Here is a 22456-nt window from a genome sequence, read left to right as displayed (position 1 = left end):
CTGTATTCCGGTTTGAATTCTCACTTTAGTAAGTAACTCTGTTAGCGTGTGGTTATATCACAATCTGTATTCCGGTTTGAATTCTCACTTTAGTAATTAACTCTGTTAGCGTGTGGTTATATCACAATCAGTATTCCGGTTTGAATTCTCACTTTAGTAAGTAACTCTGTTAGCGTGTGGTTATATCACAATCTGTATTCCGGTTTGAATTCTCACTTTAGTAAATAACTCTGTTAGCGTGTGGTTATATCACAATCTGTATTCCGGTTTGAATTCTCACTTTAGTAAATAACTCTGTTAGCGTGTGGTCATATCACAATCTGTATTCCGGTTTGAATTCTCACTTTAGTAAATAACTCTGTTAGCGTGTGGTTATATCACAATCTGTATTCCGGTTTGAATTCTCACTTTAGTAAATAACTCTGTTAGCGTGTGGTTATATCACAATCTGTATTCCGGTTTGAATTCTCACTTTAGTAAGTAACTCTGTTAGCGTGTGGTTATATCACAATCTGTTGTCCGGTTTGAATTCTCACTTTAGTAAATAACTCTGTTAGCGTGTGGTTATATCACAATCTGTTGTCCGGTTTGAATTCTCACTTTAGTAAATAACTCTGTTAGCGTGTGGTTATATTACAATCTGTATTCCGGTTTGAATTCTCACTTTAGTAAATAACTCTGTTAGCGTGTGGTTATATCACAATCTGTTGTCCGGTTTGAATTCTCACTTTAGTAAATAACTCTGTTAGCGTGTGGTTAAATCACAATCTGTATTCCGGTTTGAATTCTTACTTTAGTAAGTAACTCTGTTAGCGTGTGGTTATATCACAATCTGTATTCTGGTTTGAATTCTCACTTTAGTAAATAACTCTGTTAGCGTGTGGTTATATCACAATCTGTATTCCGGTTTGAATTCTCACTTTAGTAAGTAACTCTGTTAGCGTGTGGTTATATCACAATCTGTATTCCGGTTTGAATTCTCACTTTAGTAAGTAACTCTGTTAGCGTGTGGTTATATCACAATCTGTATTCCGGTTTGAATTCTCACTTTAGTAAATAACTCTGTTAGCGTGTGGTTATATCACAATCTGTATTCCGGTTTGAATTCTCACTTTAGTAAGTAACTCTGTTAGCGTGTGGTTATATCACAATCTGTATTCTGGTTTGAATTCTCACTTTAGTAAGTAACTCTGTTAGCGTGTGGTTATATCACAATCTGTATTCCGGTTTGAATTCTCACTTTAGTAAGTAACTCTGTTAGCGTGTGGTTATATCACAATCTGTATTCCGGTTTGAATTCTCACTTTAGTAAATAACTCTGTTAGCGTGTGGTTATATCACCATCTGTATTCCGGTTTGAATTCTCACTTTAGTAAGTAACTCTGTTAGCGTGTGGTTATATCACAATCTGTATTCCGGTTTGATTTCTCACTTTAGTAAATAACTCTGTTAGCGTGTGGTTATATCACAATCTGTATTCCGGTTTGAATTCTCACTTTAGTAAATAACTCTGTTAGCGTGTGGTTATATCACAATCTGTATTCCGGTTTGAATTCTCACTTTAGTAAGTAACTCTGTTAGCGTGTGGTTATATCACAATCTGTATTCCGGTTTGAATTCTCACTTTAGTAAGTAACTCTGTTAGCGTGTGGTCATATCACAATCTGTATTCCGGTTTGAATTCTCACTTTAGTAAATAACTCTGTTAGCGTGTGGTTATATCACAATCTGTATTCCGGTTTGAATTCTCACTTTAGTAAGTAACTCTGTTAGCGTGTGGTTATATCACAATCTGTATTCCGGTTTGAATTCTCACTTTAGTAAATAACTCTGTTAGCGTGTGGTTATATCACAATCTGTATTCCGGTTTGAATTCTCACTTTAGTAAATAACTCTGTTAGCGTGTGGTTATATCACAATCTGTATTCCGGTTTGATTTCTCACTTTAGTAAATAACTCTGTTAGCGTGTGGTTATATCACAATCTGTATTCCGGTTTGAATTCTCACTTTAGTAAATAACTCTGTTAGCGTGTGGTTATATCACAATCTGTATTCCGGTTTGAATTCTCACTTTAGTAAGTAACTCTGTTAGCGTGTGGTTATATCACAATCTGTATTCCGGTTTGAATTCTCACTTTAGTAAATAACTCTGTTAGCGTGTGGTTATATCACAATCTGTATTCCGGTTTGAATTCTCACTTTAGTAAATAACTCTGTTAGCGTGTGGTTATATCACAATCTGTATTCCGGTTTGAATTCTCACTTTAGTAAATAACTCTGTTAGCGTGTGGTTATATCACAATCTGTATTCCGGTTTGAATTCTCACTTTAGTAAATAACTCTGTTAGCGTGTGGTTATATCACAATCTGTATTCCGGTTTGAATTCTCACTTTAGTAAGTAACTCTGTTAGCGTGTGGTTATATCACAATCTGTATTCCGGTTTGAATTCTCACTTTAGTAAGTAACTCTGTTAACGTGTGGTTAAATCACAATCTGTATTCCGGTTTGAATTCTCACTTTAGTAAATAACTCTGTTAGCGTGTGGTTATATCACAATCTGTATTCCGGTTTGAATTCTCACTTTAGTAAATAACTGTTAGCGTGTGGTTATATCACAATCTGTATTCCGGTTTGAATTCTCACTTTAGTAAATAACTCTGTTAGCGTGTGGTTATATCACAATCTGTATTCCGGTTTGAATTCTCACTTTAGTAAGTAACTCTGTTAGCGTGTGGTTATATCACAATCTGTATTCCGGTTTGAATTCTCACTTTAGTAAGTAACTCTGTTAGCGTGTGGTCATATCACAATCTGTATTCCGGTTTGAATTCTCACTTTAGTAAATAACTCTGTTAGCGTGTGGTTATATCACAATCTGTATTCCGGTTTGAATTCTCACTTTAGTAAATAACTCTGTTAGCGTGTGGTTATATCACAATCTGTATTCCGGTTTGAATTCTCACTTTAGTAAGTAACTCTGTTAGCGTGTGGTTAAATCACAATCTGTATTCCGGTTTGAATTCTCACTTTAGTAAATAACTCTGTTAGCGTGTGGTTATATCACAATCTGTATTCCGGTTTGATTTCTCACTTTAGTAAATAACTCTGTTAGCGTGTGGTTATATCACAATCTGTATTCCGGTTTGAATTCTCACTTTAGTAAATAACTCTGTTAGCGTGTGGTTATATCACAATCTGTATTCCGGTTTGAATTCTCACTTTAGTAAGTAACTCTGTTAGCGTGTGGTTATATCACAATCTGTATTCCGGTTTGAATTCTCACTTTAGTAAGTAACTCTGTTAGCGTGTGGTTATATCACAATCTGTATTCCGGTTTGAATTCTCACTTTAGTAAATAACTCTGTTAGCGTGTGGTTATATCACAATCTGTATTCCGGTTTGAATTCTCACTTTAGTAAATAACTCTGTTAGCGTGTGGTTATATCACAATCTGTATTCCGGTTTGAATTCTCACTTTAGTAAGTAACTCTGTTAGCGTGTGGTTATATCACAATCTGTATTCCGGTTTGAATTCTCACTTTAGTAAGTAACTCTGTTAACGTGTGGTTAAATCACAATCTGTATTCCGGTTTGAATTCTTACTTTAGTAAGTAACTCTGTTAACGTGTGGTTATATCACAATCTGTATTCCGGTTTGAATTCTCACTTTAGTAAGTAACTCTGTTAACGTGTGGTTAAATCACAATCTGTATTCCGGTTTGAATTCTTACTTTAGTAAATAACTCTGTTAGCGTGTGGTTATATCACAATCTGTATTCCGGTTTGAATTCTCACTTTAGTAAATAACTCTGTTAGCGTGTGGTCATATCCCAATCTGTATTCCGGTTTGAATTCTCACTTTAGTAAGTAACTCTGTTAGCGTGTGGTCATATCACAATCTGTATTCCGGTTTGAATTCTCACTTTAGTAAATAACTCTGTTAGCGTGTGGTCATATCACAATCTGTATTCCGGTTTGAATTCTCACTTTAGTAAATAACTCTGTTAGCGTGTGGTTATATCACAATCTGTATTCCGGTTTGAATTCTCACTTTAGTAAGTAACTCTGTTAGCGTGTGGTTATATCACAATCTGTATTCCGGTTTGAATTCTCACTTTAGTAAATAACTCTGTTAGCGTGTGGTTATATCACAATCTGTATTCCGGTTTGAATTCTCACTTTAGTAAATAACTCTGTTAGCGTGTGGTTATATCACAATCTGTATTCCGGTTTGAATTCTTACTTTAGTAAATAACTCTGTTAGCGTGTGGTTATATCACCATCTGTATTCCGGTTTGAATTCTTACTTTAGTAAGTAACTCTGTTAGCGTGTGGTTATATCACAATCTGTATTCCGGTTTGAATTCTCACTTTAGTAAATAACTCTGTTAGCGTGTGGTTATATCACAATCTGTATTCCGGTTTGAATTCTCACTTTAGTAAATAACTCTGTTAGCGTGTGGTTATATCACAATCTGTATTCCGGTTTGAATTCTCACTTTAGTAAGTAACTCTGTTAGCGTGTGGTTATATCACAATCTGTATTCCGGTTTGAATTCTCACTTTAGTAAATAACTCTGTTAGCGTGTGGTTATATCACAATCTGTATTCCGGTTTGAATTCTCACTTTAGTAAGTAACTCTGTTAGCGTGTGGTTATATCACAATCTGTATTCCGGTTTGAATTCTCACTTTAGTAAGTAACTCTGTTAGCGTGTGGTTATATCACAATCTGTATTCCGGTTTGAATTCTCACTTTAGTAAGTAACTCTGTTAGCGTGTGGTCATATCACAATCTGTATTCCGGTTTGAATTCTCACTTTAGTAAATAACTCTGTTAGCGTGTGGTTATATCACAATCTGTATTCCGGTTTGAATTCTCACTTTAGTAAATAACTCTGTTAGCGTGTGGTTATATCACAATCTGTATTCCGGTTTGAATTCTCACTTTAGTAAATAACTCTGTTAGCGTGTGGTTATATTACAATCTGTATTCCGGTTTGAATTCTCACTTTAGTAAGTAACTCTGTTAGCGTGTGGTTATATCACAATCTGTATTCCGGTTTGAATTCTCACTTTAGTAAATAACTCTGTTAGCGTGTGGTCATATCACAATCTGTATTCCGGTTTGAATTCTCACTTTAGTAAATAACTCTGTTAGCGTGTGGTTATATCACAATCTGTATTCCGGTTTGAATTCTCACTTTAGTAAGTAACTCTGTTAGCGTGTGGTTATATCACAATCTGTATTCCGGTTTGAATTCTCACTTTAGTAAGTAACTCTGTTAGCGTGTGGTTATATCACAATCTGTATTCCGGTTTGAATTCTCACTTTAGTAAATAACTCTGTTAGCGTGTGGTTATATCACCATCTGTATTCCGGTTTGAATTCTCACTTTAGTAAATAACTCTGTTAGCGTGTGGTTATATCACAATCTATATTCCGGTTTGAATTCTCACTTTAGTAAATAACTCTGTTAGCGTGTGGTTATATCACAATCTGTATTCCGGTTTGAATTCTCACTTTAGTAAATAACTCTGTTAGCGTGTGGTTATATCACAATCTGTATTCCGGTTTGAATTCTCACTTTAGTAAATAACTCTGCTAGCGTGTGGTTATATCACAATCTGTATTCCGGTTTGAATTCTCACTTTAGTAAGTAACTCTGTTAGCGTGTGGTTATATCACAATCTGTATTCCGGTTTGAATTCTCACTTTAGTAAATAACTCTGTTAGCGTGTAGTTATATCACCATCTGGATTCCCATTTAAATCGGTTATGTGGTTTGCTGGCTTTTTCGATATGATCAAATTAATGAAATATATTTTTGTTAATTGTAAAAAATCAAAACTGCTTGGCAAAAAAAATATATATAATTTATTAAAAATTGGTTTGGTAATTAATATCTGTATTGTTCTCTGCAGCCATATTAGTTTATGTGACCAGTTCTACAAACCCTTGACTATGTTGAATGAAATAATTCCCACTTCTAATCCCACCTTCTTCTATGTTTAAAGTATTGCCAAATGAGGGGTATCATATATTCTCTAAAATCTTTTAACTACCCAATATTTCCAGAGAGAATGAACAAAAATTGAAATGGTGTCTGTTGTATTATTCTCTATCCCTGAACCTCGATCTGTTTAAATCTTGGTATCTTTCTCAGTATGGGGGAGCTGGCTGACCCTGGACATTGTATTCATGGCGTCAGATACTCACTGCGTTCTTTTATCTAGTTTGGATTCTTACAATGTGAAAGAAGATGCGTCGGCATTCCCCGGCAAGCGAGCCCTTATCTCTTTCCTGTCTTGGTTTGATTACTGTGACCAGCTCATTAAAGAAGCACACCAGGTAAGGTTTCATACTGACGCTCTGGATATAAATCGTAAATGGTTGGTCTATTCCTGAAACAAGACTCATTATGAGGAATACATTTCCAGCTTTTATATTAATATAATGTATATGTGTTTTCACTAGGTAACAGCGTCTGCGATGGCAAAATGCATCCGGGAGAGATTTCTCATTGGTGTAATGGAGCCACAGCTTATGCAGACGTAAGTAACCTGTTTTTTATTTTTTATTTACATCTCCATGCCTCCCAACTAAACCGATATTAGGGCTGGACAGTCCTGATTTACAGTGCTGTCTGGACTTTGATCCCCGGTGTCCGGCCCGTCCTGCCTTCATTGGTCTGGTCTGCTTGATTGGCAGGTATGTGGGCTCCTCCCTGTTTCTGGGCATTATACCGATAGTCTCAAGAATTCACTCCTATCTCAATGTACACTTACATATAATTGCAGTTATTTTTGAAAATCACACAGTTAAAAAAACTCCACTCAGTGAGAGGTCAGAGGAGGGAGCACACTCTATGTAAATACCTACCTATAACTGACTGAGAGAGGTCAGAGGAGGGAGCACACTCTATGTAAATACCTACCTATAACTGACTGAGAGAGGTCAGAGGAGGGAGCACACTCTATGTAAATACCTACCTATAACTGAGTGTGAGAGGTCAGAGGAGGAAACACACTCTATGTAAATACCTACCTATAACTGAGTGAGAGAGGTCAGAGGAGGGAGCACACTCTATGTAAATACCTACCTATAACTGAGTGTGAGAGGTCAGAGGAGGGAGCACACTCTATGTAAATATCTACCTATAACTGAGTGAGAGAGGTCAGAGGAGGGAGCACACTCTATGTAAATACCTACCTATAACTCAGTGAGAGAGGTCAGAGGAGGAAGCACACTCTATGTAAATACCTACCTATAACTGAGTGAGAGAGGTCAGAGGAGGAAGCACACTCTATGTAAATACCTACCTATAACTGAGTGAGAGAGGTCAGAGGAGGGAGCACACTCTATGTAAATACCTACCTATAACTGAGTGAGAGAGGTCAGAGGAGGGAGCACACTCTATGTAAATACCTACCTATAACTGAGTGAGAGAGGTCAGAGGAGGAAGCACACTCTATGTAAATATCTACCTATAACTGAGTGAGAGAGGTCAGAGGAGGAAGCACACTCTATGTAAATACCTACCTATAACTGAGTGAGAGGTCAGAGGAGGGAGCGCACTCTATGTAAATACCTACCTATAACTGAGTGTGAGAGGTGAGAGGAGGGAGCACACTCTATGTAAATACCTACCTATAACTGAGTGTGAGAGGTCAGAGGAGGGAGCACACTCTATGTAAATACCTACCTATATCTGAGTGAGAGAGGTGAGAGGAGGGAGCACACTCTATGTAAATACCTACCTATAACTGAGTGAGAGAGGTCAGAGGAGGGAGCACACTCTATGTAAATATCTACCTATAACTGAGTGAGAGAGGTCAGAGGAGGGAGCACACTCTATGTAAATATCTACCTATAACTGAGTGAGAGAGGTCAGAGGAGGGAGTGCTCTCTATGTAAATACCTACCTATAACTGAGTGAGAGAGGTCCGAGGAATTAACAAACTCTATATAAATAGTTACCTGTAACTTACAATTTACTGTGTTGGAGCTTCGGCTGTGTGTCTTACAACTCTCCTCACAATGTATATTCTTAACTGATGAACGGGAATGGGAATTAGAGCCAAATAAATAATGACTTTTAAATAATGAAAAATAAAATTAAGGCAGCTTGGAGTTTCACTTTTAATGGTTTGTAAACAAAATTTTACACTAAACAGCTTGCGATGCCAGTTTACATATAAGGTTGTTTGTGTTTGCTGTCTGTGTTTTCTTGTTGTATGAGCTGTATATCTGTCTGTGTTTTTTGTTGTATGAGCTGTTCACTGTTGTTATTGACTTCTTAACTTTTTAATGTTACACAATCCTTTATTGTTCAGTTTCTGTTAAATTTCTGATCACTTAGTTCTGAAATTGGTATCCTGACTGCGACTGCCCTGCTTCATCGCATTGTACGCCATGTCACATCCGAAGCTCTGCTACAGCAAATAGTTTACTTCCTACTCACAGAAAAGAGGGAGCCAGAAACGCTGCGGGATATCCAGAAAAGCCCCTTACGTCATCGTTTGATTGAACATTGCAACCATATCTCAGATGAGGTAAAGTAATCTCAGTATTTAGCGATGCAGGGCTCTTCCTGCTCACCTGCAGAGCTTAATTTAACGGGCTCTTGTATATGTTCCCATATTCACAAGCAAACAATGCTTAATATAATACTATTAAATTGCAATAAATACATACGTACACAGAGGGCGGCCCAAAAAGTAGGTAACTTTGGTGTGTGTGTGTGTGTGTGTTTTTATAAACCTGCAACTATACTTTTTTTTGTATTGTTTTTAATTCTTTTTTTTATTGAGACAATGTGTAATATAGTACAGAATAAAAAATAAAAAAAAGTTAGTGCATATGTTAAGATGTCAAAAATGCAGTTTGCATGTATACTCCTGAATAAACTGTCTAATATTTTGAGTTACTTAAACATGCTTGACTAACATGTCTACGCGTCAGGTAAAACCTATGGAGCATGTGAAACATATTAGACCTGTAGATATGCCGTAGGAACAAACCAACATACATATAGAGTACAAGCTATGCTAACATGAGTAAGGTATCGTGCTTAAATATGATATTACAGCATATTTGGTCTGCAGGTGAGTAGATAATATATTAACAGCCACCAGGTCTATAGTCATGACTCAATTCACACATGCAGATTGCAAACCAACCTTCATTTTGGCTGAAGTTTGCAGCATGCGACTTACATTGACAAACATTCAGTTTGCAGAACTAATGATGCCTAGAACTTGATTTTGAAGGGATTAGAGCACAGTCACCTTTAATGGCCTGTGTGTAGACACGTATGTGCACTCCAAATATATCTCACAAAGCAGCTTCAGGTAGAACATGTAACATTCGCATATACTGGTGTATTTACTACAGATTGCGAAGCCATATGCTTATTCCTAGTGATCCACACAGATTGTCACATTCACCTCCTTTTACTCTAGATTCTCTTTGTTACAGATCAGCATCATGACTCTTCGCCTGTTTGAACATCTATTACAAAAACCTAATGAGCACATCCTTTATAACCTTGTTCTGCGAAACCTGGAGGAACGCAATTATACGGAATACAAACCACCATGCCCGGAGGACAAAGATGTGGTGGAGAACGGACAGATAGCAGGAGCAGTGTATGTTGAGTAATCTTGTACAGGATAAATTAAAGGAACACTATAGGGTGAACACAAACATGTATTTCACACCTTATAGAGTTAAAACCACCATTTAGGTGGCTAACCCCCCTCCCCTTTCCCCCTTACCTCCCTTAAAAGGTAATAAAACAACTGAACTCATTTCCAGCACCATGTGGGTCCACCAGTGCTGGCCCCACCCCTAATCTGCCTCCTTGACTGACATCATCAGAATTGATGATCTCAGCCAATCCAGTGCTTTCCTATAGGAAAATCATTAGATTGGCTGAAATCGTCAAGGAGGCAGGGCAGGGGTGGGGCTAAACGCAGATTTGGCCAATCAGCATCTCCCCATAGAGATGCATTAAACCAATGCTTCTCTATGTGGAAGGTTCATGGAGACGCTAAACGTTAGTGCACACTATGCAGCACTGCCCCATCTGAGGAGTGGCCAGTGAAGGTATCCCTAGGAGGCAATGTTAACACTGCATTTTCTATGAAAAAAAACTGTGTTTACTGCAAAAATGTTGCAGGGGTTGATTACACTCACCAGAACAACTACATTAAGCTGTATACTATACATTAAGCTGTTTACGGTACAAGAAACTGTATATTATGCTGTATACTGTACATTAAGCTATATACCGTGCATTAGGCTGTATATTATGCTGTATACTGTACATTAAGCTATATACCGTGCATTAGGCTGTATATTAAGCTGTATACCGTAAATTAAGCTGTATATTAAGCCAGGGCTTGACAAATTTGCTTGAAATCTAGGAGCCAGCTAAAAAAGTTAGGAGCAAAATTTTTACCGTCAAAAATACAATTCTTAAAGGCACAATATAGTCACCAGAACCACTACAGCTTCATGCAGCTGGAGTCTATATACTGTCCCTGCAGGCTTTTCAATGTAAACACTGACTTTTAAGACTAAAAGCAGGGCTTACATTGCTCTGGTAACTCCTCTAGTGACAGTCACTCAGACAACCTCTAGAAGTGCTTCCAGGGTCAGTGCAGCACTTTTAATAATGCTCCCCATACGGGTGCATTGATTCAATGTATCTCTATGAGGTGAAGTTGATTGCACAGCATGGCGTTTTGCTGCGCATGCACAATAGTCTCCCAATATTTTTCTATGGGGAAGCATTGGATTACCTGAGATCATCAAGATTGATCTAAGCCATGGAGGTGGGAGCACCGGAAGCGTCATCAGCACGGCATGGGAAAAAGGTTAAGTAAAAATACCTTTCCCATTTGATTGGACGGGGCAGGTAACCTACACACACACTGTTAGACAAACACATACACTTACTGGCACACATTCACTGACAGACACACATACACACACACACACACACACACACACACTCACTGACAGACACACATACACACACACACTCACTCACTGACAGACACACATACACACACACACACACACTCACTGACAGATATACATACACACACTCACTCACTCACTGACAGACACATACACACACACACACACACTCACTGACAGATATACATACACACACTCACTCACTGACAGACACACACACACACACACACACTCACTGACAGATATACATACACACACACACACACTCACTGACAGACACACACACACTCACTGACAGACACACACACACTCACTGACAGACACACATACACACACACTCACTGACAGACATACACACACACACTCACTGACAGACACACATACACACACACTCACTGACAGATATACATACACACACAAACACACACACACTCACTGACAGATATACATACACACACAAACACACACACACACACTCACTGACACACACACACACACTCACTGACAGACACACATACACACACACACACTCACTTACAGACACACATACACACACACACACTCACTGACAGACACACATACACACACACACACACACACTCACTGACAGACATACACACACTTCTCTCACCTCTCAATGAGCTGAATGTCCGCCTGCCTGCCTCAGCCCTGCGAGAGCAGACTGCCCGCCTCCAATCTCGGGCATCCGGTCACCTCAGGGGTTGAACAGGCTCACAAATCACAAATCATTAAGCTGTTTACCGTACAGTAAGCTGTAGTTGTTCTGGTTACAATAGTGTCCCTTTAATTAGACACCAATTAGAAATAAAATGAATAAACAGGTGACTGTGTAGGAGAATTTCCAGCCGAGGTGCAAACGTGTTAGTGAAAGGGTGGATTTTCTATTGAGACCGGAAACATTTCCTGGCACGAGTTGTTCTAATATAGACAACAATGACCAGAAATATCTCATAGTCTGTGAAAGCCTGTCTCACGATTCTGAACTTTGCTGTGAATTACTTACATTCAGTCACACAGACGTGTGACGACTGCTACTAATGTAGGTGCTCTTGGCCATTCAAACCCCTTTTCATGGAGATCTAGGCAGCTAATGTGTTCATGTTCCTTCCGGAGACATTTGGAACTCGATACTGATAGTTGCCACTGAGCACAGACAGTTTTCACAGGTACATTAGCCTATGTTCCTGCGTATCCACGTTTTAAAATAAGAGCACATTTAGTCCTTTGGAGCTCCGAGCCTTCTTCTGCCAATGGAGATTTGTTCAGTGTAAATCGTGTCTGTGTATTTGCCGATCATGATCATCCTGAGTCTTGGAGGATCATGGGAAAAGTTTGCCAAGTTCCTTAAAATGCCTTATCTGTTGTGCTACAGAAGGGACTTATAGAGGTAGAATTTATATTTAAGTTGGCACAAGACAAGAAATTAACGATCTAAACTCATAATTTGGGACTGCTGTGACACATCACAGGGTTGGTGAAAATACAGAAATGATCAGTAAAAAAGTGTTAATGAATGGGGAACAGGTATCATTCCTGATAGATACAGATATCAGCACTGCAATCTATACTAATATAGTAAAATAATCTCAAATCTAGCCCGTAATCAGTCCCATGACTGTCTGAATGAATGTAATGAATAGCTGCTCCATGATGTAAGGAAACAGCACACCTTCTCACTGACACCCAGTACAAACTCTTCATGACAAGTATTGTTTGTGTACAATTCATGTTAATGTTTTGGTTTTTCCACTTGTTAAGTACGTATTTGTTGTGGTTTAGTATTTAAAGTGGACTTATGGCCTAAAAGTTTTATCATATGTAAGAAAAAGTGTGTTTGCCAACATTATAATGCCATTAAAATGTGTGAATTTACATTGATGTTTCTCAGCCCGCCTGATTAGGGTACATCCGGCAGGACATGTAGAATGCGATGTTAAACTGCTTCACCAGCAAACTAATATTTCATATTCAGAAAATGCCATCCTGAAGCAAACCTCGTTCCTTATTTTATGTTTCCAGAGATCTAGAAGAAGATCCCTTATTTACAGACTTATCTCCAGATAACATGCTGTCTAAAGAATGGCTGAGTTCCTCTCCTCCAATCAGTCCCGATCACCAGAGGAATGATGGGAAAACAGAAGTACATAAAATTGTCAACAGGTGTGTAGATAGCCAGCGGGAACATTTGCTTTAGCGACAACCAACACAAATACAGCTTACGGTTTGATTGATCATGCGCACGCAGTCAAATGTTCTCATTTTAAGAATCATATTGTCAAGCTGTCTTCTCTTATACTACAGCATGTACGTCTATATTTATTTTCCACAGTTTCCTCTGCCTTGTTCCTGATGAAGCCAAATCCTCATACCAGGTAGAGGGCACAGGGTATGACACCTACCTCAGAGATGCCCACCGACAGGTATGTCACATCAGGTGCCGGTCTGGAAAAACACTTTATTCCGTCACTAGATGAGCTGCACTAACATTTTGTACCAATTCATTGTCCTCCGTCCATAGTTCACTGAAAGCCAAGCACCTTTTATTAAATCACAGCCTGACATTTCTTTGATCTGTTTTTTCATTGGTATCTTGTGCAGTTCAGAGATTACTGCGCTATCTGCCTGCGGTGGGACTGGCCTGGCATCGCAAAAGCCATTGAAAAGTGCAATCTAGAAGCTCCTTTCTTCGAAGGACATTTCTTGAAAGTTTTATTTGACAGAATGGGCAAGATTCTGGATCAGGTAACATTTTGTTGCTCAGCTCCACAATCTGTGTGCGATTAATGCAAGACCATATCTTTTACTGGTATGACCTAGACAGAGCGCTCAGAAAGACTCTAAAATACCTGAAAAGGCCATATTTGTAATACACAGCATTAGAAATGGATTTCAATAAGTGAGTAGCGTTGACATACTGCTGGAGTTTTACCATGACTTTGTTTTTACACACAGCCCTACGATGTGAATTTACAAGTCACGTCTGTGCTCTCCAAGCTGTCTCTCTTTCCACATCCTCATATACATGAATTTCTATTGGATCCGTACGTCAATCTAGCGCCGGGATGTCGGTCGCTGTTTTCTGTTATTGTCAGGGTAAGTCCATTCCTGGGTTTGTCCCTCTCTGGTTTATCTGATACTGAGAGAGGAGGCTCTTATAAATCACAATGTGGATATTATCAGCCCCATCTAAAAACCAGGCTATTGCCCCCTTCCCACTATGCCTTCATTATTAATATTTATCAGTATTTATAAAGCACCTTCATATTCTGCGGGATTATTCCGACAATAGGAAACAATCTAACAGTTTGAAAGGAGCAGATAGATACATCAACAGCATAGATCTGTGTATCATAACACCAGCCGTAGAACCACAAAGCAGTGTTCATTCAGCATGTGTAGTTTACAATCAAATGAAAAAAAATGGTTCAGCATATATTATATTATTTTACTTACTTACAATGTACACATATTAACATTGGTCAAAGTCCACCTCGTGTCTGCAGGATATGGAGATCTCAAAAACAAGTAAACAATATGATGAATCATATCAATATATATGGCACCTCAAAAAGCGTAATAAAATATAGAATGGTGTATAGATATATTCCTCTGCATGTTGAATCTTTACAAACTTTAAATGAGAATCCTGTGATGTGTCTAACATTGGGGGTGACGAGCAAAGCAACATTTTCACACAAATATATACAGTTTGTGTGTTACATGCTTGGCTTGGTGTTTCTATATTGGTGGATAGATTAAAACTTGTGTCACTCGGAAATATAACACAACATTTACATTTCTGTTTGTGATCCTTTATCGTTGTAGGTGGTCGGGGACCTAATGGTCAGAATTCAGAGGATCCCAGAGTTTACACCAAAGCTGTTGCTTGTACGGAAGAGATTACTGGGACTGGAACCTGATGGGCCCATGTAAGACAACCAGCCGGCATTTTCTCTGATTACAGAAAGGGGGAGCATTAAAGCTATAGTCAGTGAATCTGCAAGGGACAGCGGGGGGATTACGCCAGTTACTCTTCTGTAGAAGAGGGCACTTGATGCAGTTTTCTGTATGGTTTGTTGTATTTTATCTCTCTATAGGTAGCATTATTTAATGGAGCGCTTGTATCGTGCTGTATGATGGATGCCATTCTTCTTACTGTCACCGGCTGGTTATTAATCAGACATGTCTGACATCACCAGCAGCCGCCAAACCTGTCGTTATATTAGTACGAGCAGTTTGGCAGCTGGACACCATCTACAGCTATACCCTGTACACAGTCACTAAGCTAGATTCAGTTATTCACCAAATTTGAGTAGGTTTGTATCCTGTAGTACTGATTTCAGTATATGACATATTCAGGAGCCGAGGTTAGGTCATTGTGCATGAAAATGTTCTGACCTTCACCGCACGGCTATAACACGCTTCCCGCTGTAACGTCATAACTCTGGTAGTGCAGCTCTATATGTAGCATGTGCATACTATACCTGTCATATGCTACTAATGACGCCCCACTCTTCTCCCTCTAGTGTCGATCACATGACGCTGCTGGAAGGTGTTATCGTGCTGGAAGAATTCTGCAAAGAACTAGCAGCCATTGCATTTGTCAAATTTCATAGCTCTACCACCCCGTGATGCTGGAAAAGACAGGCATTTTATACAACTACGAGACCAAATGTTACTTATCGTGCAAAAACTTTGTGGAGACTAAAAGGGAATCTGTGCATACCGCGCATTCACTAATACACGGGTGCTGTCTGTGTTAATCTTCCGAATATCCACACGATACCATGGAGGGATCATCAGGGCAAGAACAAAATGGAAACGACTTGGACTTATAGCAAGTGGGATTTTTATTTTTTAAGTATTTTTCCTTCAAGACTTTTAAAACAAGTGTTATCTCTCTTTACAAAAGAAATATGTGGCTTTGTGTGTTCCATCTTACTCAATAGGCATGGTTTTATTTTATCTTAAAGACTATATCACATGCAGAGCAGACTGTTCTCTACACTCACTCTGTCATCAGCCAGCCGGAGACATGGCATCTAACATCATTTTACCAATAGTCTGTCCCAGATTTCAAGAACTTCTTCAACTATTGAGTTTGTTACCCTCAGCAGCCTGGTGGGTTTTTTAATATATATATTTTATTTTTTTTTGCCACTTTTACATGTAAATCGTGGCAGTTTTAGTGTTAATGTCCTGAGTTGCTACATCAAATTGTAGGTAATTCCTGATGTCTCTTATTTTTAAAAGGAATGCAAGAACCTTAATTTTTTGTATCAAAAATGTATACTGATAACTTTGTAAATATAGGGGGAATGTCTCCCGTTTTTTGTGTGCTCTATAACCAGTTTCCACAAAACAGGATCACATTTATACTAAACTATAAAACGCCACTCTCATATTTTCTCTAAAACGTGGCTTATTCTACAGATCTGCCACTGATTTTACTGCTTTTCACATCGCCACAAATCTGCTCTTCCAAGTCCAGTCACATGGCTGGAAACCCAAAACCAATATCTCCATCATCTTGTTTTGTGGAGTGTGGGGGGAGCTTTGCTTTTACGGCATTTTGTTGCCAGTCTCCTGTGTTTACGTCTCTCTTGCTTTGTGCTGCTAGAATGAAATGTTGAAACTACAAGGATTGTTCCTTTATTATTGTTACACATTCTTGTAATTATACTTTGAGAACTTGTGGCACATTGCTTTATGTTTATACAAATTTCATTTAACTTAAAAACAAAAATAATATATAAATATTGAGGCTGGCCATCAAACATTTGATGTAGAAAATGTCTTTGTATTTTTTTATTTATCTGTTTAACCCTTTATTCTTTCATGAATGGAGACTGCAACTTGTAGAGCAAAAAAAGCTGCACTGGTAAAATATTTGGAGATTATTCAGTTCGGCTACATTGGTGTAAAATGTGCCATTTCAGATTTAGTAAACAACCTCTCTTTGTTCCTGGGAGAGGGAGTGGTGCGCAGGTTTTTACTTGATACCCCACACTTAAACTTATTAATAAAAAAAAAATAATCTTCATATACCAGGAATAACTTACCTGGAACGCAGTGCAAGGCAAAGTTCAACTCGCTGCCTTCTATGTCCGTCCGACGTCACTCTTTCCTCTCCGTGGGCCAATCAATTGCTTCTTATAGAGAAACATTGGATTAGACCAGGGGTGGGCAATCTGTGGCCCTCCAGATGTTTTGGACTACATCTCCCATAATGCTCTTCGGGCCATAATGCTAGCAAAGCATCAAGGGAGGGCCTCAAGTTGCCCACCCCTGGATTAGACCATTCTCACTGGCACATGGACGAAAGGAGATAAAAAATAAACAAAGGATACACGTTACGGACAATAGGGTTTGTGAGAACTGAAAGGCAGGGTAGGGAGAGGGCATTAAAGTTCTCCGTGTAGAAGCTGATAACGTCTGTCGCCAGTGTGCTGATAGATAGATTTTACTTATATTTACCAGCTCTGTTCCTACGTCACGTGCCCCAGGCACCTGCTGGCTAAACCATATACTTTACATGTAATGTATATCCTGTATAAACAGACACTGGTATATTATTTATACAGTGCCACCTGCTGGCTAAACCATATAATTACATGTAATATATATCCTGTATAAACAGACACTGGTATAATATTATTTTATTCTTTATATAGCACCACCTGCTGGCTAAATCATATAACTACATGTAATGTATATCCTGTGTAAACAGACACTGGTTATTATTTATACAGTGCCACCTGCTGGCTAAACCATATAACTACATGTAATATATATCCTGTTTAAACACTGGTTATTATTTATACAGTGCCACCTGCTGGCTAAATCATATAACTACATGTAATATATATCCTGTATAAACAGACACTGGTATAATATTATTTTATTCTTTATATAGCGCCACCTGCTGGCTAAATCATATAACTACATGTAATGTATATCCTGTGTAAACAGACACTGGTTATTATTTATACAGTGCCACCTGCTGGCTAAACCATATAACTACATGTAATATATATCCTGTATAAACAGACACTGGTATAATATTATTTTATTCTTTATATAGCGCCACCTGCTGGCTAAATCATATAACTACATGTAATATATATCCTGTATAAACAGACACTGGTATAATATTATTTTATTATTTATATAGCGCCACCTGCTGGCTAAACCATATAACTACATGTAATATATATCCTGTGTAAACAGACACTGGTATAATATTATTTTATTATTTATACAGCGCCACCTGCTGGCTAAACCATATAACTACATGTAATATATATCCTGTATAAACAGACACTGGTATAATATTATTTTATTATTTATATAGCGCCACCTGCTGGCTAAATCATATAACTACATGTAATGTATATCCTGTGTAAACAGACACTGGTTATTATTTATACAGTGCCACCTGCTGGCTAAACCATATAACTACATGTAATATATATCCTGTATAAACAGACACTGGTATAATATTATTTTATTCTTTATATAGCGCCACCTGCTGGCTAAATCATATAACTACATGTAATGTATATCCTGTATAAACAGACACTGGTTATTATTTATATGGCGCCACCTGCTGGCTAAATCATATAACTACATGTAATATATATCCTGTATAAACAGACACTGGTTATTATTTATACAGTGCCACCTGCTGGCTAAATCATATAACTACATGTAATATATATCCTGTATAAACAGACACTGGTATAATATTATTTTATTCTTTATATAGCGCCACCTGCTGGCTAAATCATATAACTACATGTAATGTATATCCTGTGTAAACAGACACTGGTTATTATTTATACAGTGCCACCTGCTGGCTAAACCATATAACTACATGTAATATATATCCTGTATAAACAGACACTGGTATAATATTATTTTATTCTTTATATAGCGCCACCTGCTGGCTAAATCATATAACTACATGTAATATATATCCTGTATAAACAGACACTGGTATAATATTATTTTATTATTTATATAGCGCCACCTGCTGGCTAAACCATATAACTACATGTAATATATATCCTGTGTAAACAGACACTGGTATAATATTATTTTATTATTTATACAGCGCCACCTGCTGGCTAAACCATATAACTACATGTAATATATATCCTGTATAAACAGACACTGGTATATTATTTTATTATTTATATAGCGCCACCTGCTGGCTAAACCATATAACTACATGTAATATATATCCTGTATAAACAGACACTGGTATAATATTATTTTATTATTTATACAGCGCCACCTGCTGGCTAAATCATATAACTACATCATGTAATGTATATCCTGTATAAACAGACACTGGTATAATATTTTATTATTTATATAGCGCCACCTGCTGGCTAAACCATATAACTGCATGTAATGTATATCCTGTATAAACAGACACTGGTATAATATATTTATACAGCGCCACCTGCTGGCTAAACCATATAACTACATGTAATATATAAAAAACACAAAAGAAAAATGGATAGGGTAGATACAAAACTTCACCAAAACATATGCAAAGCATTGAAAATAGCCCTATACATGGCCTACCTCAGAGCCGCAGAGTAGGGGGTAACCCAGAAAAATGCACAGAAAAGGAGACCCTTGAAACAAGGGGATCCTGAGAAGCAGCTCTGGACACGGTAAAGGCACTTGAATGCCAGGTAACAGGAAAGGAAGAGAGAATAATATGTGGGGGAAAGAGAAAGGATAAAACGTAACCCTATACAATCCCCCAAACCTCCTTGATACACAGCTCCTTTCAGAATAGTAGTAGTCAGTTGCCCATCATAGGCAATGTTTAGAAAGGAGGATCCCAACTCTCAAAGTGCCGCCTAAGTGGTACTGCCCGTGGATAACATCCAACAGGACCAAGGCAGGCTGTCCTAAAAATCTGAATACCCTGAATAATTCAAGAATCACCGCATACTAACTACCTAAGTGCTACCTAAACAAAGTGAAAAATAAACATAAAAAGAAAAGTAAACGCTCGACGCGCGTTTCAGCGTGGATACACGCCGTCGTCAGGAGCCAGTCAAACACTGTGTGCACTCGAGCCTCTTAAGTACCTGTCATATCAGGGCGAGATGCCCTGCAGCTGATCGGAGCATATAGGGGGGCGTGAGTGAGCTCCGTTTAGTCCCGCCTCCTCTACCGCGTCATGTCCTCCCGCGGCTAAGCATTGGTGGTTATGTGGGTCAATCAAAATTGATCCTGCGAGGTCCGCAGGACCTCCCCCTTCTTGCTGTCTCACAAACTCGACGTCGGTCATAGGCTGGCCGACACATCCGTCAAGTGTGGACAGGGGGGAGGGGGGATGAGGTGAGTGACTAGATGCTCGTTACGCCTCCTCTATCACTGGGCGGTCCGTTCGAGTGGGGGAGTGTAGAGACCCATCGAACCCTATGGGGGGCGGGGCTATGTCCTACATTCTACCCCTTCTACGGACCGGTCAGTGTGATAAGATGCTCACTGAATTGACATATCACTCGAACACCTTGTAGGGTGTTTAAAAATGGCTAATGTATGATAAATTTGCAGGAACCTGAGAGTGAAGGGTCGAATTATTTCAACCTCCTCACTTCTTCAGAACTGAAAATCATTAAAGAATGTAATATATATCCTGTGTAAACAGACACTGGTATATTATTTATACAGTGCCACCTGCTGGCTAAACCATATAACTACATGTAATATATATCCTGTATAAACAGACTCTGGTAAAATATTATTTTATTATTTATACAGCGCCACCTGCTGGCTAAATCATATAACTACATCATGTAATGTATATCCTGTATAAACAGACACTGGTATAATATTTTATTCTTTATACAGCGCCACCTGCTGGCTAAACCATATAACTACATGTAATGTATGTCCTGTATAAACAGACACTGGTATAATATATTTATACAGCGCCACCTGCTGGCTAAACCATATAACTACATGTAATGTATATCCTGTATAAACAAACACTGGTATATTTAAGTGGTTTTGCATAGCAAGACCACTTAATGTTATCTCACATATATATTATTATTATTATTATTATTATTATTATAGCCAAATTTACCACCCTAACACCTCCCACAGTTTTTACACTACATAGAGAGTAATATACCGAAACATGCGGATTGTTCCCGATTGGATTGCTATTACTTTGTGGAACATTTTGCCGAATGGTTCACGGAATATCGTCGTTCTTGTGGCGAAATTAGTCCCAAAGGAATGAATGGCAAAATGTTCAAAACTAGAGTGGGAGCTGGTAAAAATTGAAAAATCAGGAAAAGATTTCTAAACTGCCACCACTCCCTCATTTTCAAGCCCACCTACACAAATCTTATATCAATAAGTTCAGCTATCCCTGCTGCCACTAAACATGTCCACAGCTAACATAGTCCTGATAGGTTTCACAATATGACCATTTGTTTGCAACTCATGCCGTCCATTGAGATTCATTGAAACTCCACTCTAGCCAGCTCAAATTTGAAGGGCAATTTCTAAACTGCGACTGTGCCTTCATTTTTAATACTTCAGAGACATACTATGCATCAAAATGTAGGTCTGTGTCTTGTGATTCTCACAATATAAATATAAAGCAGGTGGCGCTGTATTACATGTAGTTATATGTTTAGCCAGCAGGTGGCGCTGTATAATATATTACATGTAGTTATATGGTTTAGCGAGCAGGTGGCGCTGTATTACATGTAGTTATATGGTTTAGCCAGCAGGTGGCGCTGTATTACATGTAGTTATATGGTTTAGCCAGCAGGTGGCGCTGTATAATATATATTACATGTAGTTATATGGTTTAGCAAGCAGGTTGCGCTGTATTACATGTAGTTATATGGTTTAGCCAGCAGGTGGCGCTGTATAATATATATTACATGTAGTTATATGGTTTAGCCAGCAGGTGGCGCTGTATTACATGTAGTTATATGGTTTAGCCAGCAGGTGGCGCTGTATAATATATATTACATGTAGTTATATGGTTTAGCGAGCAGGTGGCGCTTTATAATATATATTACTTGTAGTTATATGGTTTAGCCAGCAGGTGGCGCTGTATAATATATATTACATGTAGTTATATGGTTTAGCCAGCAGGTGGCGCTGTATAATATATATTACATGTAGTTATATGGTTTAGCGAGCAGGTGGCGCTGTATTACATGCAGTTATATGGTTTAGCCAGCAGGTGGCGCTGTATAATATATATTACATGCAGTTATATGGTTTAGCCAGCAGGTGGCGATGTATAATATATATTACATGTAGTTATATGGTTTAGCCAGCAGGTGGCGCTGTATTACATATAGTTATATGGTTTAGCCAGCAGGTGGCGCTGTATTACATGTAGTTACATGGTTTAGCCAGCAGGTGGCGCTGTATTACATGT

The 22456-nt window shown here is 38.3% G+C and overlaps 1 protein-coding gene across 1 annotated transcript in view; it reads left to right on the top strand.

The window, feature by feature from the left end:
* Positions 1 to 16790, top strand: part of FHIP2A (FHF complex subunit HOOK interacting protein 2A) — a 36235-nt gene extending 19445 nt beyond the window's left edge. Inside the window, exons 8-17 of the mRNA XM_063435094.1 lie at positions 6240 to 6354; positions 6481 to 6557; positions 8366 to 8558; positions 9484 to 9653; positions 13033 to 13173; positions 13343 to 13433; positions 13612 to 13755; positions 13966 to 14106; positions 14839 to 14942; positions 15540 to 16790. Of these exons, the coding sequence (XP_063291164.1) occupies positions 6240 to 6354; positions 6481 to 6557; positions 8366 to 8558; positions 9484 to 9653; positions 13033 to 13173; positions 13343 to 13433; positions 13612 to 13755; positions 13966 to 14106; positions 14839 to 14942; positions 15540 to 15645 (1282 nt within the window). The 3' untranslated portion in view covers positions 15646 to 16790. The remainder of the gene's footprint in view (positions 1 to 6239; positions 6355 to 6480; positions 6558 to 8365; positions 8559 to 9483; positions 9654 to 13032; positions 13174 to 13342; positions 13434 to 13611; positions 13756 to 13965; positions 14107 to 14838; positions 14943 to 15539) is intronic.
* Positions 16791 to 22456: the final 5666 nt, after the last annotated feature.

Source organism: Pelobates fuscus, chromosome 10 (assembly GCF_036172605.1).
Source record: "Pelobates fuscus isolate aPelFus1 chromosome 10, aPelFus1.pri, whole genome shotgun sequence".
NCBI lineage: Eukaryota > Metazoa > Chordata > Amphibia > Anura > Pelobatidae > Pelobates > Pelobates fuscus.
The sequence above is the reverse complement of the archived record's forward strand: the minus strand, read 5'-3'. Positions and strand labels throughout refer to the sequence as shown.